Source organism: Perna viridis, chromosome 11, assembly GCF_037379345.1.
Source record: "Perna viridis isolate PV_CMFRI_1.1 ecotype Kerala chromosome 11, ASM3737934v1, whole genome shotgun sequence".
Lineage (NCBI taxonomy): Eukaryota > Metazoa > Mollusca > Bivalvia > Mytilida > Mytilidae > Perna > Perna viridis.
Window position 1 is genome coordinate 7,097,141 of NC_142455.1, and position 23,319 is coordinate 7,120,459.

General features: G+C 34.8%; 3 protein-coding genes across 3 annotated transcripts; all 3 read right to left on the reverse strand.

Annotated features, from left to right (window-relative positions):
- LOC148602788 (uncharacterized) lies at positions 1 to 9,863 on the reverse strand. The gene is made up of 2 exons (XM_088553466.1): positions 9,651 to 9,863; positions 1 to 1,655 (listed from the first exon to the last, which is right to left on the reverse strand). Exon 2 carries the CDS (start codon positions 1,649 to 1,651, stop codon positions 572 to 574), a length of 1,080 nt encoding a protein of 359 aa, XP_088409592.1. The 5' UTR covers positions 1,652 to 1,655; positions 9,651 to 9,863; the 3' UTR covers positions 1 to 571.
- A 3,493-nt stretch (positions 9,864 to 13,356) lies between these two features.
- Positions 13,357 to 16,406, reverse strand: LOC148602789 (fascin-like). The gene is made up of 3 exons (XM_088553463.1): positions 16,249 to 16,406; positions 14,898 to 15,667; positions 13,357 to 14,077 (listed from the first exon to the last, which is right to left on the reverse strand). The coding sequence occupies exons 1-3, from the start codon at positions 16,352 to 16,354 to the stop codon at positions 13,469 to 13,471; spliced, it is 1,485 nt and encodes a 494-aa protein (XP_088409589.1). The 5' UTR covers positions 16,355 to 16,406; the 3' UTR covers positions 13,357 to 13,468.
- A 712-nt stretch (positions 16,407 to 17,118) lies between these two features.
- LOC148602790 (fascin-like) lies at positions 17,119 to 21,499 on the reverse strand. The gene is made up of 3 exons (XM_088553465.1): positions 21,323 to 21,499; positions 19,408 to 20,177; positions 17,119 to 17,841 (listed from the first exon to the last, which is right to left on the reverse strand). The coding sequence occupies exons 1-3, from the start codon at positions 21,429 to 21,431 to the stop codon at positions 17,230 to 17,232; spliced, it is 1,491 nt and encodes a 496-aa protein (XP_088409591.1). The 5' UTR covers positions 21,432 to 21,499; the 3' UTR covers positions 17,119 to 17,229.
- Positions 21,500 to 23,319: the final 1,820 nt, after the last annotated feature.

The window sequence follows — 23,319 nt, forward strand, 5'->3', positions numbered from 1 at the left end:
TTAGAACAGGCTAAACTCGGAATAAAAATATTTATTGCATTCAAATTAGCTTTCAGACAATATAGAACAAGAAAAAAAATTATCATGTAAATATAAATATAATTATCAAAAGTTCATAGGAAAATATAAGTTAAATGATTATAATAGTGATTTGTGACTAGATAAAATGCATACTTGTACATGTATACAGGCACGGTGTGATACAAGTGAAATGAGACAGAAAAACGAAATAGCTGAAATTATGTGGTTGTCATGACATTGAACTATACATGGTTCACAATTTATTCAAAGGCACATCTCTTATAGAAGGGAAACAGATTATGAAACATCTTGCAAATATTATTTCTTGTTACAATTAAAATGCGTCTATCTAAAATATATCATTAACACTTTTACGTAAAACTTCCTATAATAAATTGCATTGCAACTTTTCATAATTGTTTGATAGTAGGGCCCTAGGCTCTTGATATAAAAACATATTCTGGCTAAGATATGGCTTACCGATTCTAGATAGGCAGCTTGATAAATTATGCCATTAAATTACAAATTACAAAATAAAATTGCGGGGATGTTACATTACATTATACATGTGCTCATTCCCGTGTCTACTTTCACTACTTCCTGTTACGATGTCCGGTATTTCGTCAAAGACGTAAGAATTGCATTCTGGGATCGTAGATGATCCGAATGAAGATGGAGACGATGAAAGGATATTCGAACGGGAAACACTGCAGTTAAAGGTATCAATAACATTATCACAACGCATGTAATACGATGACGTTACTGCCTCGTATTGTAGCGACGCATTCGCAGTTTGTGCCTGCAAAGGACTGGTGTTGCGCATACTGTCAAAACAGACGGACTGCGCCATTCCTTGGGATGGTACCACTGAACAATGCACAGGAGAGACAGGATAATGTGACAATGGTGGTGATTCATCTAGTTCGTTCTGCATTTGTTGAAATTGTTCTTGTGAATTCTGAGAACAAATTGGAAACGAATTTGAATATGGAATATTGCTGCCATTATTAGGTGAAGTCGAAAATTCAAATGAATTATTGTAATAAAATTGGTACGGTTTCCCAAACGACGACTCTGGTAACAAAGTTCTCGGATTAAGCTGGAGACAACCGGCTACCAAATTCATGGTATTTTGGGACAATCCTTTTGATAGGGATTTGGCAAATGAAATGCTATCTGGCTTTTGTCCAGTTTTAAGTATATCCGCTAAGGCACTTATGTAATTTCTTGCAAGACGGAGCGTTTCTATTTTTGACAATTTCTGAGTTTTGGAGTAACACGGCACATGTTCACGAAGAAGGTCAAGTGCGTCGTTCAAACCGTGCATCCTATTTCTTTCCCTCGTGTTTGCTTTCATCCTGCGTAGGCGCAATTTGGCGAGTCGGGCTTTTGTCATCTTCTTCTTTTTCGGTCCTCTTTTCTTCGGTGTTCTCTGTTCGGAGTTATTTTCCTTAACATCACTTTTCCGTTTCCGTTTCTTCTCCGGTCTATCGTCGTCGAAATCATTCTCACTTCCATCGTCAACATCTGAAGAATCGTCGTCATTGCCTTCTTCTAAAAGACCAGCAGACTCTAGTCGTTCCAGTTCCTCGATCTCTTTCTCCAAATCAGATATGGATTTTACCGGCATTTTGCTGAAAGGGAAAAAAAATGTTTATTGCCTGATAATTATACTTGTTGTGTATAATGTACTTACTGAAACAAACTAATCAGGTTGCAGTAACCGTGATGGTCAACCTTAATTATCTGTTATTTTTTTCAACTAGCAGCAGAAAAAAGAACATGAAAATCAAGACTAAGAGTGTGATGTCGTTTACAAGATAAAATCCGATATAAAAAAAAGAATATTGCGGAAAGCTGCCGTAATTTATCACTACTGATTAAATTACCTAGATGCAATAGAAGAAATGGTTTTCTGTATTCATGATAACATTTTATCTTTTAAGCTTAGTTCCCTTTACAAGTGCGTTTATATTATGTTTTATTCAACTAATATATGTTTTGTAGTCTCTTATAATTTTTATAGAATGGCACATGTACTTTTAATATATGATAATCTTTTATTATTGTATATACTACGTTTTATTATAATATTGACATGTCTTATGTTGTACATGTGGTGAGACTTTTATAAAATATTGAATCTTGAATCTTGCAATTTAAGTCGAGTTCATCCGACCAACGGAAAACATTTATGGTATTTGCGTTTCCGATTCCAGTTTTGTTTAAACTAGCAACTGATCATTTGAAAATTAAACGGCAATTGCTCATAAGTTGACAGATTTTGTGGTGACATTTCTTCAGAAAAAAAGACATCAAAAGTAAAATTAATAGAATGATTATCAATACCAATTTTCTAATTACTAAGCACTCGATGCTGTATTTCCTATTTAGTTCCGGAGATCATTCATCTTTCCGAAACCGTTAACTTTTTTTATTCAGCCATGAATCAATTACACCACCATAACAGGTCCTATAGAAACTTTCAAAAGAAATTTGACTTCATTAAGACACGGGGCTTTAAATCAAATCATTTAAACGTTTATTGTTAAGCACTCCAGTGCGGCCTAACACTTCGGTCTGTTTGCTATTCAAAAGAGGCCATCTGTTCTGTTAGAGCCAAATGTGCTATTTGAGCATGCGTATAGGAACTTTATTGGAAATAACGGTAAATCCGACCATATCGGTTGTTTACGTAAATAAATGAAATGGTTATTTAATTTTACGATAATCATCTGATATGGAACATATCGATCGGAACAAATATGCCAAACAATGCTCTCCTTCTTAGATAACTAATTCATAAACTAACAAAATTGTCATGATTTTTGGAAAAAGAAATTCAATTGTGGACGATGTGAGTGAATTGTTTTTCTCCTTCGTCAAATCTGACCCACTTAATTTCCATTGAAACAACATTATTTAGAATCTGTAAGCTTGGTAAAGTGGCTGTCAAATGCGAAATTGGTAGCACTAAAAGTTCATGTATAAAATGTACATGTATTGGAAAAAGAGTATAGGAAATTTGGATTTTACTTATTGACTTGCTTTAAAGTTACATATGTAATCATACATGTTAATATATAAATGTGTCTACTTTACATTTATTTTGGTGTCAAAAAAGCATGACAAAAAGATAATACACAAAACCAATTCCAAACCATACATCTTCGCCTTCTTCCGTGCGTTGTATTTTTATATGTGTACATTCGATTTTTATATTTGCGTATACGCTTGAATTTCATATCAGTTTGTTTTGTTCGTGGCATATTTACAATTATACTTTTTTATTGTTTTACTTGTAATGTGTTTGTCATTCGCTTTAGTGTCCGTATTACTCAGCAGTATTACGTCACCAACAAAAAGTCCGCCTGCGTACGACAATGTGTGAAAATTGTAAATATAAGTAAACATGAAACCACATATTAAGTCTATAAGGAGAATCTGTTTGAAAATATATTTTATTAATACCTTGCAATAACTAATAAGTTATTACCAGTTAAGTTTACACGCGTAGGAAATATCACATTTCGTATTGGTGGATGGTGGCTCTTGGCGGTAAGGTATCATCTTATCAAATAATTGAGACAAATAAAAGATTAACAACACTTCCTTCCGAAGTTGGAGACAATTTGAATCATTTTATGTAGCTAACCTTTTTTTTTAAATCCTTCGAATGGATAATTACACGTGCGCGACACGCGACCATCGCGTGCCAACGAAATACAATTTACAAACAGAAGTTTTGACGTCTGCTGAATGACATGTTTGTTACAAATATAATGATAACGGGACACTTGTTTCTGACATAGCTGTCCACTAAATGTCAACAAAATACGTGTTATTAAAAGTTTCAGTCTTTTGTTATTTTCACACTCTTCCAGGTAAGTGATGTTACACTTACCCATCAAAGCGAAAAGACGTATTATAGCACGCGACATTTACCTTAAAAAATAGTATGAATCTGTATCATCCGAATGAAATGCATCTGATTAATTCAGGTTTTGATAAATTAAAATGCTTGACTGAAAATTAAATACAATATTTTATTGTTCATTGGTCATTTTTCAATTCCTAATTCATTCTGAAATTTCCAATCCCGTCGCATAAAAAAACAGAAAAATATCATTTTAAGTATTTAATAGAAAATTTAATGAAGATATTGTCAGTTGAAAAAATAATGATAAATCAATATATATTACATTATTGCAATTTTAACTTAAAATGTTTAAAGCATGTACAAGTGTACGATAATTCCATTGATACAGAAATGACAAAACTCAATAGACGGTCCCGAGTGCGCGAACTTACGTCATACGAGATTTAAAATGCTACTGGTTTTTATAAATCACCCCATCTGTTAAGGAGTATTCAACGGCAACATTTTTAGCTTGCGGTTGCTGCAGACAGTGTTAGAGGAACGATTCAGAAATTAGATTCATAATTATTATATTTGAATAATAACTAATTTGATTTGAAAATAAAGCCATGTTTTACAACTGCTATGAATTTTAATCAGACGAAGCAGGTAGCGACAATAAATCAATGGATAAAAGCAGAGGTTTCGCCATATGTCAGCGAATATTGTGCTAAAATGCCTATAAATTTTATTAGTCTGTTTTAAGTGCAATTGATACCGGCGAATTATGGGGTTTGTACAGTTTTCGTTCTTGTCGTGAGTACTGTTGTGTATCGCTGTCGCATTAGAACGGTTAAACCAATGTAATGGATACTGCTATGTAATGGACTATAAGCGAAATATCAGATTAATTAATCGTCTATTTCATGTTTAATTTCATAACGTTGAAAATAATGCATAAATGTGCGTGAATCTGTACAACTCAATGACTCCGATAAATTTGAAAAAAAAACGTTTCTTGTAAAATAACAGACTTTTATAAAGGTAAATATTTTTATTTACGATAAATGTGAGAAAAAAAATAAATGAAATTGATTTCCTATTACGTTTTCGATTTCCCCGTATTGATTCTAGATTTTAGCATTCTAAGTTTATGTTTTTGAAGTTTTGGTAATTGAAAAAGACAACACTCAATAGAAAAAAGGAAGAAATGTTCGCAATCCAGAGAAGAATTTCATAAATATAAATAAAGTGTCTTCTTGCATAAAATTCAATCACGCAGCTTGTTGCCAAAGTATATATTTTCTTCCGTGTCTAGCCTGCCTGTAATATGTGGAGTCTCTATAAACGGCATAGTGGATCAAGACACTTTGAAAAGAAGGGGTGCCTATCGGTGTTCTTCAAAAAAGGGGGATGCAAGGGCATAATTCGCCATTTTTTGTCAATTTTACACTTGAAAATGACAATTTTTCCAATAAAATGGGGAATGCCAACCCCTGCATCCCCTCTGGGTCCGCCGATGCTTTTATTGGTCTGAACATTACAATTGAAGCATATACAAAACATTGACATCATTATCAACATTTCAAAGAGTAGGATCGGTCACTTTTTTTTCCATTTGAAAGTGATGTATCAATGACTTCAAGCGTACGCGAAGGCGCGCAAAAGAATCTTTCTAAATGACTAGGCATACCACTATATTTTCAATCTCTCCTTAAAATCAGCTTAAAAAGTGTTTTAGAGCTGTGGCGAACTTAGCGTGAAAATGTATACATATTTTTTATAGAAAAGACCATACTCATGTCTTTGGACGTGCATCGTTCAGAGGTTTCGTGTCCTCCTCAGTCCTAAATTATTTTGTTCTAACTAATTAAAACGCATCAGTAACCAACACAATGACCTTAAAATGAAAACAATTTCTTTAATGCATCAAAATATTTTCCCTTTCTCTTATGTTACAACAGAGAACATTTAATCTGCAGATGATTTTTTTTCTGCACAGAGATCCCCGGGGAAAAATCAAGCACCGTAGAAGATAAAGGACGGGATAAAACCGATATTTCTGAGCTAATAGTTCCTTTGTTATTGGCGAGACGGATCCATATCTCACAACCCTAGGGGAATAGACCGGTGCTCGTCTAATATTTTGGTCTTTTGCTAATAAATGCAATTAATATCAATCAAATTTGGGAAATACTAAAATTTTAGCACTTAGTATTACTTCAAGGTTTATCTGAACAAATCTTAATTTAGTTATTTTTCTCTAGAGAGGTTCTGAATCATAATTTGACCTTTTCTCAAAGATTCTTTGTTTTGTTGGTCACTAGTCATCGATCCGGGCGTATCTTTATGGTTAGGATACTCCGCGCTGAATTTGGTGCAAATCATAACACGAAATGGTCGACCTGTACCATTCAAGTCGCACTTATTTTTCGTGGTCTCTACGGTAAGGGCGTATCTCGGTATTTCCTGGTTATAAATAGCGCTCTACACGAAAAACCATTAAATATGAATGGAGAGAATAGTACAGTCATGCAGTCACATACAAAATACGTCGGCGGGTATTAACATGTTAATAGCAATTATCTTATAATAACAGGGATTAAGGAACCCTTCCATAACAAACGTAATGAGAAATAAAAGCATAAATAAGTCTTAAAAAATGAATGAAGAGAGTACCGTGGACATTTTCTTGTCATTAACATTAGTAAGGGATCCAGATATTCCAAAAAGACCCCAGTCTTCTCCAGCAATTTACAGTTACTTTCTATATAATCAACCAAAGTTATCCAGCATAACAACCTTTTTTGGTGTTCTCCTTTGAACCTATGCGAGAAGGACGCCCCTTAAATACTTGGTAAAAGCTTGCTACAGATATGACTAGTACCTCTTGAGTCCACCTTCGCTCCCTATAACGGTTTAGGGGGAGACCCTGACTTTGGAGGATGCTCTGTCATACTTTCGACATTAGCTTAATTTAAAGATATGAGTTATCATAGTTCGTGAAATTTCTTAACTCAAAAATTGTTCTCAGGTATTTCCCCTATTTATTCGTGTCATCGCGTGTCTTGATATTTAAACAACACCTTTAAAGCAGAAATGTTACTCCACTGGGATTAAAAATCATTCAGCTCGTTTCGAATTACCACCTTAAGATGAATAGGCTGACATATTCTCTGATTAAAACGTGAAATATTTACAAAAATTGGCCAAATTACAGTAAAAATCTTGAAATGATCAAAGCAGGTTGGTCTGAAACGACGGGACAATTGACATAAGAGAATCAATTATTAATTACAGGTGCTTGTCTAATTTCAGTATCAGGAGACATTTTCACGTCGTCACGAGACTTCGTTCTCGAGATGATCATCTTCTTTCCCGCGGCACAAAGGAGCTGAAGTGTTAAAACTGGCATCTGGCACGATTTCATCTTCGTATTCAAATACTGAGGCCGAACAATCATAAAAGTTAATCCGTATCGTTTCGGGTCTATATGATTTCGTAGTTAGATCATTATAAAGTTTCATTAAATTCAAATGGGTCAATATCGGATTTTACACAAAAATGACCAATAAATCAACCAAATGGCCACTGTGAAATGAATCTAATCATCTCCCATGATTTTTGTCGCACAATAAAATAATTTTATGTTATATTTCTTAAAAATAATGTCCTCTGGCGGAACCGTCCTGCACTTCAATAAAAAACCCCCGTTTGCGAATTATTCTGAGACTCTCTGGAATCCAGATTTTGTTGTAATTAGAATTTAACTGTTTTCGATCCACCTCTAATGAATTTATATACAAATGTTTTAAAACATTTTACAACTCTGTTTTTCTTAAGAAAATATGCAGATTGAACACTTCTATAAATTAATGAAATTTATACACTTATATGTTTTAAAAGAAAACTTCGTATCCAGATAAAAATATCAACGCTATGTGGATTTAAGCCCTTTCTATTCACATTCTATCTATATTTGTACCTGTAATAAAAATGCACACAACTTTTTTTTTTAATTTTCATTTAACAAGGGAGAATATTATGACTAAAATAAACTTATAATGAAACCGAAAAAAAATGCAATATGTTAAAAACGAAATAAAAGAGTATTACGAAATAAAGATTCAAAGAACGATTTTGAACAAAAATGTTTTGCTCGTCAATTTAGTTCAAATGAGGTGTAAAATGAATGCCGTCCAACTGGTCGAATCTTAGCTTCAATAGAGAACGATTTGTTCGTTTCTTTCCCCATCACCGTCCACCCTCAGTGGTCAGTTTCAGACAGACGACCAGCATGCGTTCGCGGCAATAAAGTCAGTTTATTGTCCGAGTATCTGTTAATAATATTTTCTAATTAGCATGTTTACACTTGTAATTACCCGTTATGGTGTGGTATAATTATATCAATAAAAGGTCATTAGAATCAATTTCTTCAAGTAGTGACCGATTACGGAACATAAATGCAGACAACAGTCCCAGTAATTATCCGTAAGACCCGAAAGGGTGGTCAAGGACGTTATAACCCCCCTCAGTCAGACTCCAGTAATTTGTCGATGTTCTAAATGCATTGATTGATTGATTGTTGGGGTTTAACGCCCGAGCAGCAATATTTCAGCTATGTTCAGGCGATGAACATGAAACGGATGATAAAATGAACATGAAATGATGATGATGAAATAAAAAAAAGGGATGGGACACAAGGACAATACGGTCGACAAATTTTGATTGCCACAAGAAAAAAGGGAGGGATGGGTAGGGTCGAGCAATTTAGCCTCCTGTGGCGGAGCGCAAAGGTTCCTACTCCTGTCGAATACCACAGCAGGGTTCTTTAACGTGCGAGGAACGTGGCATCTTTCCCAACACGGTGCACCATTATGGTTTGCGGTCAGGTTTGCCGTATTATAGCCTGACAACCCCAGCCTGTAACACGCCAGGGGTACCCCATTCGACCACCTTGGGCACACATCTGTGGGCAGAGCGCCTAGCCCCGGCTAAGTTTCTGAGCACTATTTAGTCGCCTTTTACGACAAGCTTAGCGCTGCTGCAGGCACCCGGACCTGCACGGGACTGTTCTAAATGGGAAAAAAGACTAGATCTTTGGGTGCATGATTATAAGTGATGATTTTTGAAAAGTTACTGCAACTACTGATATTTAAAAGGGTCAGGTAATTATTGTTTATTCTTCCTTGCAACTGCTTAGAGTTTGAAGTTAAATTATTTATTGACAGTTCATTTAGATTCGACTTATTTTTTTAAAAAGTTTATTAGATATTATTTTAATAATTACAGTCATTTCCTCTACTTGGTGGTTAATTATACAAAATACATTACATTGATGTGTTCATTTTTTTTTTTTTTTTGTTTCAAGGGGCAAAAAAATTAGAATTGAATTTCGAGCATAACCAGGCAAGAAAATTTTAGTGGCAGAATTTGTGAAAAATCAATGTTTTATTTTAATGAAATGTTTCCAAATTTTGAGGGGGCGCACGCCGGGTCCGCTACCAATATGAATCCGCGCCTGCTTTGAATAATATATTTGTTTGAATGAAATATGAAAAGTTCATATATAGTTCTTTCTCTCTATTAACTTAAAACAAATATATTCATTTAAAATTACGGAACTAAAAGTACTTAATGTAAATTCATATTTTAATTTTAATGTCATCTGATAAATAAAGATGCAATTTTATGTCATCATTTTCTGCCAAAAGAAAGTAATATAATGTCCCTAAAATATATAAAAATTATTCATTACGTTAATACTTACTGTGTATAACTTTGTGTTCCTCAGAATCCAACTGATCGATTAGTCACTGTAGCATTGTAATCAACGGAAAAGTCCGAATTAAGAAATTATCACTGATTTTCTCCCCTATTCTTATCACTTTGGGCCCATATGTCAACTTTTTGCAGTTTATATCTCGTAGTAAAGGACATTTATTATTATGCAAATATACATACTCATCACAAGAAGGCAATACCCAACCGCATCACGACCCACACATCTGTCAACATAACTTTAACCGTTATCACTCCGCGAACTAGCCAATCAGGGAACAGATCGAGAACTGCTAAATAACATCATTAACGGAAATTTTATTATGTTGGAAATTAAATAAGGGGAAAAAGAAAAATATTCAAAGAAATATATTCAAAGACAAAGTTTTATCTAACAATATTTCTGTAAATTGGAGAATAATACAATAAATCGATGCTGAGGCTTTTACATATATCCGCCTTTCTCTCATTTCTTTTTAATTCTGAAATTTAATTAACTTTAGGTCCTTGCTCTGGTCCTTGTTGAAAAAAGGTATACTCTTTTGAATTTTATTGTTTTGTTCTTTTTTGCTTTTATTCTATTTGTTTTCTTTGCTTGAGCACAACGATTAAGTTTTATGTTATATTTCTCTCTTATCTTTTTTCGACAAATTGTCATAACAAGCGAAAAAGAAACAGATAATATTTTGTTTTCGAATCTTGTAAATATTTTTTCAGAGAAGATATAATTATACTGTTATGCTGCACCATAAAGGGCAATTACAAGTGCCTGATACATTTTTTTTTCTTTTCCATGTATCATTTCTTTTCAAAGGTATTTTTTAATTAACTTTCTAAAATATCAAGTGGTCATCAATTTTATTTTATCGATTACTTTTGTCTGCTAAATAAGTGTCCTTTGTAAATTTACTAGGATTGGCACGTGCTGTACACTGGTATCCTAGGTAACGAAGTAGTAACTTCTTGGTTACAAATGTAATTAAAGTGTTTCAAAAGTTTTATTCTATGTACTGTGTTATGTTATCTACTTAATAATCCTATTTTACAATTTTCAACGAATGCAACTGATAGAAATAAAACATAGAACGAACGAAAATGGCTCTTTTTACAAACATGCCACAAAATTGGCGCACTTTTGCACTTTGAATCACGTGAATGAGACAAATTATTCGCATTTTTTATTGTGTTTCTGGCCTGAGTAAAGTAATTTATTATTTCTAAATACCACTGAAATGTTGCTGTGAATTGAAGAACATTTTTATAACAGTCAATACAGAAAAAAATATTAATAAAATAAAACTTGATACACGGTAAAACTTATCTGACAATCACAGATCCGCAAAATTTCTATTATTTATTTTTGTTGGCAGAAGATTGATAAAAAATTGTTTTAACTTTTATCTCAAGACTCTAATATTTCCTAAACTTAGCAAAATAAAACAGTTCAGTGTCTGTATGAAACAGCGTAAATCGGCTATTTGTATTTGTCACAAAATCATTTTGTCAATTTCATTTTTACTTTCTTTCTATGAAATTCGAAAAATTAGTTACTTGTTATACAATGCATTTTAATGGGAATACATTTTCTCTAGAAAAGTTAATAACCAATTTGTATTCAATCATTTCCCTAATGAGACAATGATATCTTTACATTTATAGAATATCTCCTTGAAAAAGTTTGGAAATAGATTTTTCAGTCAACAAGTTTTAAGAGCAGTAACATAACGTATTGTTCAAAAAGTCCGTAGTGATCTACTTAAGGGCGGATCCAGAGATTTTGAAAGGGATTACAAGCCCCTATTTGCTCATTCAAGAAAACAATCCCAACAAAAAGGTGGGTTCCAACTTCCTAACACCCCCTCCCCGGATCCGCAACTGTGACCGTGACGGTCTGTTTGTCAGGATATGGCTGCCTCCTCGCAAGGTATTCATTTTTGCAACAAATTATCATATTATGAGATCTTACAATCACGTCAGAAAGTTTATTTTTGTATGAGAGAGAGAGAGAGAGAGAGAGAGAGAGAGAGGGGGGGAGGGAGGGAGGGAGAGAGAGAGAGCGAGCGAGCAAGCGAGTTCTATACCTCGGTAGAACATGTAGCTATACGGTATCGATCGCGCTTTACTCGTATTACAAAGGTAATTGATTCTTTAACACAATTCTTTACAAATCATAACTTTCTTATCTCGTCCAAATTGATTATGTTTTCAAAAAGTATCGAACGGAAATAAGGTGTGATTTAGTTTCCCGGCAATGTAAGTTGTCGTCTGGAATTCGGTACGTGAGTGGCACGCGCGGCGGCCTGTAAATGTCATTGTGTATCGATTGCGCGTGTCAATGGAGGAGAAATTGATAAGAGGCACTGTTTACACAAGCAAAGCGTTAAACGACTGCCACTTAACAGATTTAGAGTCATATCTTTATCTAACGTAAATAGAATATCAAAATTATCCCAATATTATTAGATATGATGTGTCTTAATGGTTAAATTAGGTGGGATAATCCCGTAAACGACTAAGATAGACAAACCCAGATAGATAAAGGGATTGTCATTCTCAGTTTCATGTTGTTTTTCGGTTTGTCTTTTCTAAGTCTAGGATTGCCTTCTGACGTTGATATCATGCATCGATGTGCCATTAGCACCATGCTTTTCATTTTAGTAATTTTAGAGTTAGAAACCAACCATTCGCGATTTAAAATTTACGAGTACCAGTCCTGTTATTATTATTTTTTTTATTCAATAACATTTCACAAGGAGTACAGACTTTCTAAAGGAATGGTCAAGGGCAGCACTTCGAAAAGATAACTTCGAGCCTCCTTTGTACACGTCTGCTTCCGATTTTTGTGTTTGGTGACCTGTAAAAATAGTGAACACGATGCATGTTTGATCTATTAAAGGACGAAGGGCAAATTGGCAATACATGCAATGCCATACATGTTACCAAGTACCATATCATATTTCTAAGAAAATATGCAAATACCTTCAACATACACTTCCCTTTCCCTTCTTCCATTCTTATGATATTAATAATAAAAACTGAAATTCAATATTCGGAAGTTAATTATTAAAATCTATCAGAATATTACGGCAAATTATCACAAAGAAGCCAATATACCTGATAAAGTTTCAAACTAATTGATGCAATACCGATTTAAGTACAATTTGTAACCGTTCTGACACTTAACGTTATAACATATTTTCATTTGAATAATTTGCCTAGTAACATTTCTCTGTGATAGACGACAATGATTTGATACTGTTTGCTGTGGCTTTACTGATAAGCTGGAAGTTGTCCTGAAATCTAGAATCCCGATATAATCAATTTTGTTCGTAATCCAGGATGGCGACAGTAAATGACGGAGTCGATGACTGTCTACGGACGTCCGGAGTAGGCATATGAAGGGAAATGCACTCAATGTTACTATATATAAACAATATATGAATATGTACAGTGAAACTTGTCAAAACCGATAACCTTTTGAACTCTATAGTTTGTTTATCTACTCTGGTATTTGTTTTTAAAGATTCAAAATGTATTTTTTTCAAAACAACCCTGATTGAACTTCAAAAAGTGTTTGGTATAGACAGGTTTACATTAAAATTCTGTGTTTGGTAAACCAGGTTTCACGTATATACTGAAAAAGAAAACAATACTGTAACAATAGAAAAAAAAATACAAACAAAAAACTCAAAACATTCCAAACAATGAATTTATTGTGAAGTAAGAATTGAATAATTTCATTGGAGGTTGACATTTATTAAGTACAAATATTCAATATAAGCATTAACTAATAAAATCAGAATCCATTCAGAATTCAAAGAAACATGATGGGTTCATATCTTCTATGGTTGCTCTCATAATCCCATTTTTTTCGGTGTTTACATATTTCTTGTTAGGGGCCAGAATTACCATTTTGCAATGTCCAACAATTTGAAGAACGAAAGGCTCCGGCTGCTTGCTTTTTGCAACAATGGCGTTTTCACTCATGTTCCAATATTTCTGATTGTCTCCCTTTATATAGTATTGTCCTTTCTCGTGGTATTTTAATTCCATTATTTCCCACTCTGATTTGTTGCACATGTACTCTGGTTCCGTTTTTATCGCACGTTTCTTTCCTACGAAGCCATGTTCACTTTTGAGGACCAGAAGAGGTCGGTTTACCAGTCTAATGTAAAATGTTTCATTCGGCCCAATACTGTTGCTTTTTGCCACAAGTTGCCCGTTAGGTCGAACGCTCAAATATTTTCCATTAGCTGCTACGATATGAACAGCGTCACCTCTCCATTCTAACTTGAAGAGACAGTTACTAGTTTTCTGGTTAGAAGTTGCTTGGATTCCACTATTTTCATTCAGGTTCCAGTATTTCGTTTCTGCTGTTAGAAGGTACCATTTTTGGAACGATTTGTTAAATTCGAGCTACAAAGAAAACGTAAGGATGGAGAAAAAGAACTTATTTTGGACATCGGGTATATCTTTTATCTATCAAACCAATAGGCGGGTCCAAGGGGGTTAAGGGCCCGGGGTGACCGTATTATTTTTTCAATTCATTATATCTTTAAGTTAAAGTGTTGAAAAAAATACTCAGGAAGCAACAAACTTCAATAAATAATCAAACAAATTCATTATTGAGTATTGTGTTGTGTATAATGCACTTGATGAAAAGACAAATGAGGCTCTGGGTTAGGGACCTATGTTTATTTTTTTTTTAATCTCTGGACCCACCACGCACGGGTAACCCTATGTGATTTGCCTTTATAGAGTGGTAGCTGTTATTTGAATACATTATGGGGAGCTAATTTACATGTAGAAGTGATCTGAAAATTAAAAAAAAACCAAACAAACAAACAAAACAAACAAAACAAAACAGTTATCAGCACGCTAATTTCGCTACTTTCAAGTTTTCAAACTGACGCAATACTACGGAATATGATAAATCGAACTTTAGAGTCGACACATCTTCAGTCAGAAATCCTTAACTCCTTTTTTGTAAAAGTGGTAATCATTTTTAATTTATACATGCCCAAGACAATATTTAGGAGACAACCATATGATTCTGAGGGGGGAGAGCTGGTAGTTTTTGTAAATATATATCTTGGCCTGGAAAAATTTAGATATAGATATTCTGATCTGTACTACCTACTACAAATATATGTATTTTGGGCCGACCAAAACTGTTAGCCCCCCCCCCCCCCCACACACACACACCTCCGAATCAATCCGGTATTCGCCCACTTACCTGAAAAATTTCTTTGTCTGTTGTCTTCCTGGAGCTTGCCCAAAGTTCAAACCCTGACTGTATTGAAGCATTAGCACCGTTCGAAGTCTCCAGAACAATTTGAGGTGGGCTCTCCTCTAGACTGAAGATTTCATCGTCTGAGATGTTTTTATTCCTACTTTTTAGGATACCGGAGGCACCGACACCAGACAGAAATTTCCCTTCGTCATCACGAAATGCTATACCCTCTAGCTGAGACTGTTGATTAACCCTTAGCTCTAAGGTATACTGTGCCTCCTTTTCCCTCGAAACGGTCAAGGTTCCATTTTTAAGTACATAGTGGTTGTCTGGGGTTTTTATGAGATACTTCCCAAAGTAATACTCCATTGTTAAGATAGAACTAGGGCCCCATGGAATAATATTGAAACATTTGATTTCATTCTCATCTAAACTAAAATATCGTCTTCGTCTCTTATTTCCCAGAGCTATTTGAGGATGCATTACCATTTTCACAAACCACAATTCCTCCTCTGTAATTTTCCTGGACATACATACTACTTTATTCTTTGTTCCCCCTAGATAGGTATCAAACATTTCACTCTTGAAGGCCCATCTGCCTAGCCCAAACGGAGAGAAATTAACGCTAAATTTTCCTTCCGCGGTCCGGTTTTTGGACTCGCATCTGACACTGCCATATTTATTTGTGGTTACATAATGGCCAGTGTGACTTTTCAAGAAGACAGTCTCATCTTTGTTCAACTCCAGTGCCCACACTTGTTTCCGTGTAAGACCTGCAATGCACCAGTACAAAAAACTTGTAAGAACAAGGCAAAAGTCCTAAAATCTGAACGTAACTATTTGACAAAACATGTTAACGTTCCTTTAAGAAAAGTCAAATGATACACGTGAATCATTACAACACAGCGGAATTCTGCACATGTGTTTATTGATACTGCTTTTCAATGAAAAGAACTTCCAGTCTTCATAACTTCGTCATATTGTTACTCTTTTTGTTTAACCGCCTCAAGGTAGCGTGCACACCTCGACTGCGAGAGGTTGTGGATTCGATCCTAGACCGAGTCACATCAAAGATTTTAAAATTGATATCCACTGCTTCTCCGCCAAGTAATCGGTATTTAGGGGATAGAATGACGACTGGTTTTTGCACGGGGTCAGAATAGCGTTTCCGAGCTGGATGACTTCGAACTGCTGCTTCTGCACAATGAAGATCATAAAGATCAGACTTAGCGTGTCGGACTAGTACAAAGCAGGGTCTGCTCGAATGATCAAACGTTCTCGTCCTGAAATGCATGAAATATCTGGTATAGGACGTTAAACCACAATCAATCAATCAGTCGATCAATATTCTTACCTGTGGCACAACAATTCAAATCGGAACCAAAATCTTCTGCTGTAAGATATGTTTGAACGTTGTTCTGTAACCCAACCTTCCACGAAAATCTTTCTTTGGTACACATCTGGGCAACAAAAATGTAAGCCTAGTCTTTTAGTTCTGATTCATGTAACTATGTAACGTCACTGACGTCGTCTCGACTCTGGAGAGCGGCAAACTTACGCACTTAGCCTAAGCAAAGAGGATCTCGTCGCTGTTTCGGAGTTAAGGACAGCAGCAGTGTGTATAAATTTCGTAACAAAAAAAATGAGGGTTTTATTGTAAAAGATCTCTGATTTTACTGTGATGCATCTATACCAGTCCTCAATGTGTTTTGAGGAAGGGTCAAATGGTGACATTACAAACATGTTTTAACCTTTAGAAAACGCCAAATTTGCTGTGATATAGCGCCTGTGTAGGGACAGACAGGTCATGTTTCACAAATGATACGTAATTCTATATAAATGTATAAATTGTACATGTTATAATTAAATACTACTAGACAAGTTATCAATCATGCAAGTAATTAAAAAAAACAATGTTGTGGCTCAACATTTCTGCACCTTAGTGTTATTTTAAGCATTTTAAGCATGCAGATGACGCTTACTCGACTGATTTCTAGTTTTGATAAATTTAGTTGTCTGTTTTCTTCTTATCCATGTTTTGTGTCTGATTTTATTACCTTGTTCTTTGACTTTCTTTAAGAAACAAATTTATCAAAACTCTGCTTTTGCTTGAGTGCAGAAATATTTTGGACGCCACATTAAGTGGAATATTATGGTGGCATGTAAGTGACATCGACTTGTCAAGGTGTCAAGATAATTTATCATGATATCTTTAATTACGAAGTTGATTTGACAAGATATTTATTCAGGTATATAATATTTAAGGATAACCATGAATAAAAATACGAGAAAAGTAAACTCTAAGGTTTTTAATTGTACGAGTCAATGTAATTTATTAGAAGTCCCAGTAACAGGAAGGAGATTTTTCATCCATGCTTGCGCTTAAGATTCCAATCTTTTCTGTGTTAATGTATTTATTATTCGGAGCCAGAATGACCATCTTGCAGTGTCCTACCATTTCTATAATGAAAGGTTCAGGGCTTTTCCCTTTGGAAACAATTGAGTTGTTTCTACTCATATTCCAGTACTTCTGATTGTCTCCCTTTATATAGTACCGGCCTTTCTCGTGGTATTCTAGTCTCATGATTTCATACTCAGACTTATTACACATGTATTCTGGTTCCGTCACTATTGGTATCTTTTTACCCACGAAACCGAATTCACTTTTTAGTACCAAATGCGGTCTATTAGCTAATCGTAAATAAAACATTTCACTGGGCCCTTTACTGGAACTCTTTGCTACAAGTTGACCATTTGGACGAACGCATAGATACTTCCCGTTATAGGCCTTTATAGCAATGGCACCGTTATCATATTCAAACTGTAAGAGACATTTGTCAGTTATGTGGGTAGAAGTGGCCTGGAGTCCGCCAGCTTTGTTCAAAGTCCAGTATTTAGTTTCGGATGAAAGCAAACAGAATTTACTTGATGATTTATCAAACACCAACTGAAAAAGAGGAAAAAACATGATCAGATGTAATATTTGATGAAAAGCATGAATGCGTCTGTCTTAAACATGCGTGAAAATGTATTTCAACTTATATTTAAGTAGCAGTCTTTATAAACATCAGACAGGAGATGATTCATACATACCAAAAACCTATCAAATTCACTCTTATTTCTAACTCAGTAATATGGTTACAGACCACAAAACCGGTCTTTTTGTCATTTGGTTCTCACATTTTTGAGATAAAAATTATATAGATTGTGTTTGAAATTGGCACTCTGTGAGAGTTATCGTTCTTGATTCGGTTTGATTTGGTTGATTTTAGTGGGAGATCAATGTATAGTTTTCTCAAAAGTACAGATCAGAATACAAAAACGGCTGCTGTTACTTAATGTAGATCAAAAAGCATCATTTGTTCTGTGTGTTTTTTCTACACAATGGACCACCTCTACATTAAGCAGTGTCTGATTTTCATATGACTTGTACTTAAATATGCGCCCTATTCAAAGGCATCGTAAAGTTTCGACTAGTCTCAGATGATGATAATTTATTTTTGTTGTACAAAAGTAAGGAGTGGAGTCACACTTTTTAAAACGGGGTCCAGAGGGATTCAGGTAATTAATAAGATTTCAGGTTATCGTTTGCTCATTTTTGTCCGTAATTAACAACATTTCCAAAAAAAGTGGGTTCCGATTCATTATGTTTCCAATTCCTTATTTCACTGAAACTTAACATAATCCGTTGTTTAGCGAGCTATCATTTATTCACTTCCAAGGGGTTAGGGTCATGTTTATATTACATAATATTTTATTTATAATTTCACCTTTATGCTTATGATAATACAGGGTTAATGATAAAATTACTTTGTAAAACCCACATCTACAAAAAAATGTATTTTAAAGCAAATGGAAGCTTGCTTATCCAACAAAAATCGTATTCTTTCTTGCTCTTGGAACTCTTAATAAAAAGGATTACAAAACAAGCATTGCAATTACTTAGTAACACCAATGATCCGGAAAATAAATATAGCTGAAGGGGGATTTATGGTTGCAGTTACACTACCTCACCTAGTTTAGACTCCCAAATTATTATGCCGCAAGCTTTTACCCGTATTCGCCCGTGCTAGCACTAATAGTAGTCGTTCTTTCCTGTTACCAACAAGAAAAGAAATCGGGTAGATATAAAGGGAAATTACTTTTTTTCAAAACATTTTGAGTTAAGGGGGAAAACAATCAAGAAAAAAATTGGGCATACAGTGTTTAGGGAAAGCCCAACAAAAGAGGGTGGGTAGCGTAGCGTAGCAAGGAACAAACATATTTTTGGCCTTACATACACACACAAATAGAGAAAAAAGTATTACCTATTCCCTCATCTAATATTACAAACTGTCTACCTTAATTAACTTTTTCCAGTTTATTGTAACAAGAAAAACACATTTCTTTTTTGTTTATCTATTTATTATTTTTTTGTTACCTTACAAAGCCAACTTATACTCTAGCTGCTCAGTTCCCTTATGCTGAGGTTTTTATAAATATACGGTATATAATGCATTTAATTCTAATTTACCTGAAAAATTTCACTTTCGGACATATTTGTTGAGCTGGCCCACAATTCGTATCCCGCCTGTATGGTAGCGTTTGAACCATTTGGGCATTCTAAAACAATTTGAGGGGGGCTTTCTTCAAGAAGGAAGATTTCATCGTCCGTAATCTTTGTATTCCTGCTCTGCAGAGTGCCTGTATGCCCAACACCGGATAGAAACTTTCCGTCGTCATCGCAGAATGCTATACCCTCTAGCTTCGACTCGGGGTTTACCCTCAGTTCTAGCGTATACTGGGCCTGCTTCTCTTTAGTACTAACCAATGTACCATCGCGTTTAAGATAACGATTGTCCGGGGTTTTAATGAGGTACTTTCCCGTGTGATACTCAACAGTAAAGATAGAATTCGGGCCCCACGGAATCACGTTGTGACATTGTATTTCGTTACCCTCTAAACTGAAATATCGTTTTCGCCTTTTGTTTCCAAGGGCTATTTGAGGATGCATTGCCATCTGAACGTACCACAGTTCTTCCTCAGATATATTTCGCGCATTGCATGTGACTTTGTTCTCTGTACTTCCCAAATATTTGCCGAACATCTCACTTTTAAAGGCCCATCGCCCAGAACCGAATGGAGAGAAGTCCACATTGAATTTGCCTTCTGGTGTTCGCTCTGTCACCTCACATTTAACCATTCCATATTTATCCGCAGTTATGTAATATCCATTATGGCTTTTTAAGAAAACTGTTTCGTCTTTATTTAATTCAAGGGTCCATACTTGTTTCCGTGCAAGGCCTGTAATTATTGAAAACAAATATTTAAAAAAGATCTTCCTTTTAATTATTTTAAGAACATGACTACCAGGTCGGTGTCTATGGTAAAGCAATAGCACAAGCCAAAACAAAACATAATATATGCTATTTTCGGCAGTGCCGTCTTTATAAAAAAAATCAGACAGCGGGTGATTTAATCCAACAAAATCCACTTTGAATAGTTTTAAACCACATAACCAGTCTTAGTTTGTTACTTGGTTGTTGCACGAATAATTATATAGAATGTGACTGTAAAATTTACCCTTGCAACAGTAATCGTTTCATATTGGTTTGATTTGGTTGGTATAGCGGTTGAAGAAGAATCAGTGGCGGATCCAGATAATCGCCTAACGGAGGCCAAAAAATATTTGTTTAACACTTTATGTGCATGCATTATTTTCATAAATTTTCAAATCCATAAAGGGAGATGGCCCGAGCCCCAGTTTTGGATTCGACTATGAAAATGTGTGTTTTCCTCAAAAATACAGATGTGAATTGTAAGTGAAAATATAGTATATTTAAACCGAAAAAGTATCGTTTGTTCGGTGGGTTTTTCTACACCATGAAGCAGCTCTACAATAGGCAGTGTTGGAATTTTATATGGACTGGTACTCACACATATAGTGTTCATTTCGTTCTTAATTTAAAACCGAGACGTCTTTATTTAAAGAACGTAATACTAATCTTAACCTAACTATCTGTGTGTATACTTTTTCGAAAAGTTCCAACTAATTCATTTGGTATTACCGGGCTAATACGAGTATCCCAGTTAATACTTCTCCCGGGTCAATGCCAGTACTTCGCTAAATACTTCTTCCGGGTCAATGCGAGTATATTTAGGTAGATATTTTTCGCAACTTCATACTAGTACCTTGGTTGATAAATTTGTCGAGTTAATGAGCAAGTTTCTCGGTTGATACTTTTATACCGAGTTATTGAGAGCGCCTCAATTGGTACTTTTTATACCTCTACTAGTCAATTCAATTTGAGTAACTCGGTTGATACTTCTGAAAATAAATGCGCGTAATACTACCTCGTTTTATATTACTGAAAATCTGGGTTGATAAATAAATGATATAAACGGTCGTACATTGTACTCCGTGTGTACTATGATTTACGTGTTCTCACCTCTGGAATAACAATTCAAATCTGATCCAACACAATCTTCGGCAGTTAGAAATGTATGTACGGAATTTTGTAACCCTGCCCTCCACAGAAACCTCGGTGCGGTACACATGGGGCATTAATAGCTATCCCCGCAGCATTAATCTCACCTCCATTAATGACAACGTCACTGACGTTGCTTATAGTAACTATGCGGCAGTGTACGTTCAGACGTCACGTCCCACTGTATACCATAAATTTTGAAAGGGGCAGTGGGGTTCCATGCGCTTATTTATTCATTTTGCTCAGTTTTTATACATAATTAATAAACAAATTCGAACAGAGTTAGGGAGATCCGAATCTTTACGCCTGCATTTTAACAAGACAGATTAAATAGGAATTACTATCAAGTACATTGTGAAAACAACTACATTGCAGCACGGCTAGACTATATAATGCTTGTTCTTTAAGAGTGTCGCAAATTATTTTTATTATTACTATATAATATGCAAATGAGTGGCTATATTTTACATATAATTTACATGTTCACGATGAAAAACAATTTTTGTTTTTGACGCTGAACTATTACCCGAAATAGACATTTCATGGTTAAATGCTTTACAGATAAATGAATTAAACTGTTACTTGCAGGTCTGTGTTAAAACTACTACGCTTGGAACATCGCCACCACCAGATACTTCCTCAAATCTTACGTTTATTAGTTATTCCTTCTGTTTTGTATTATTTATGTGTGTATCTCGTGTTGCAAGAAAAAAAATAACAATTACTTCAAATTTTTAAAAATTTGTGCCAATTGGAGAAAAAAATGTGCTTAAATTGCACCAAAATTATTTTCCCCGCAGTTTAATTGCACCAAAAAAGACAAACAGTTGCGCCAGTTTACCTGTAAAGTATCTTTAGAGTAGTGATATCAAATAGTTTGCAAAATACATGAGTGAAGAATATATGCCTATAATATGTATTCCACACTTGACAATATAAATCTAGCGTTGCTGTGCTCGGCTAATGGCTGATACATTTCTTTAGTTTAGCTTTTCTTGAACCTGAAGATGTCAGTGATAGTTTTGTATAGTGCAGTTCCATGAGCAATTTTGCTATGTTTCCGCTGTCAATTAAGGCAAAAATTCCTTCGGTTCCACTATATGGACAGACCACTGCAGATAACTATATGACAACTTATGGAAATAAAGCTAAATTGAGACACTTAAACAAGCAAAGCCAACAACATTTTTCCTGTTTTCATAAAAAAAAAATGGGTGCCTGTCAAAAATTAATTGTAAAAAACAGGTTTTCTAAAATATCAGACATTTTAAAACTGCCTGAAAAGTAAGCGGGCGTCGTATTATTGTACAAAACCCCCCCCCCCAAAAAAAAAAAAAAAAAAAAAAAAAATAATAAGTGTACTTTTTTCTGCTCATTTGTTCATTTGTTCATTTGTTCATTTGATTTTAATTCTTAAAAACAACCAGTTAGTGCAAGGAAGAGAACCCAATACGGAAAGGAAATGAATCTTTCCGGATAGCTTAAAGCATGCATTTTACACCTCTACTTTCACAAGTATTGCACCTATTTACGTACGAATGCTCTGCTACCCACAATCAATATTTCCTACAAGTTTCACCTTTTTAGGTCAGTTTTGTGTACGAAACAGTGCACCTCAATCCCATCTATATAGTGCAACCTTCAACTCTTCGTCGAACAAACAACGGACCCGAAGCCTTTCATGCTCATTGTAACGAGCAAGTTTAATAATATTAAGACAATTGCAATTTTTCCTGTATTTTGGCGCAAAAGTATTTTATTAGTTTTTTTTTTTTGTTTTTTTTTTTTTGGCGCAATTCAACTACGAAATTGAACCGGCAAAACACAAACCGGCGAAAAAGGGTTTTTAGCGCAAATGAGTTGTGGCGGAAAAGGAGATTGCCTGTAAATTTTTAATTCAACGGTTTTTATGTACCACCTATTACAAGGATTAGTTAGTTCCTAGTTCAGTCAGTTAT

Bases quoted from the DNA above. Each gene is read 5' to 3' on its own strand.
- LOC148602788 (XM_088553466.1), bottom strand. From the start codon at position 1,651: ATGCCGGTAAAATCCATATCTGATTTGGAGAAAGAGATCGAGGAACTG.
- LOC148602789 (XM_088553463.1), bottom strand. From the start codon at position 16,354: ATGTGTACCAAAGAAAGATTTTCGTGGAAGGTTGGGTTACAGAACAAC. The intron at 15,668-16,248 runs GTAAGAATATTG...GGTGCATTGCAG, and splicing joins TTTGAATTGTTGTGCCACAG to GTCTTACACGGAAACAAGTG. The intron at 14,078-14,897 runs GTAAGTGGGCGA...TTTTCTTTGTAG, and splicing joins CAGACAAAGAAATTTTTCAG to CTCGAATTTAACAAATCGTT.
- LOC148602790 (XM_088553465.1), bottom strand. From the start codon at position 21,431: ATGTGTACCGCACCGAGGTTTCTGTGGAGGGCAGGGTTACAAAATTCC. The intron at 20,178-21,322 runs GTGAGAACACGT...CAATAATTACAG, and splicing joins TTTGAATTGTTATTCCAGAG to GCCTTGCACGGAAACAAGTA. The intron at 17,842-19,407 runs GTAAATTAGAAT...CCTCTTTTTCAG, and splicing joins CCGAAAGTGAAATTTTTCAG to TTGGTGTTTGATAAATCATC.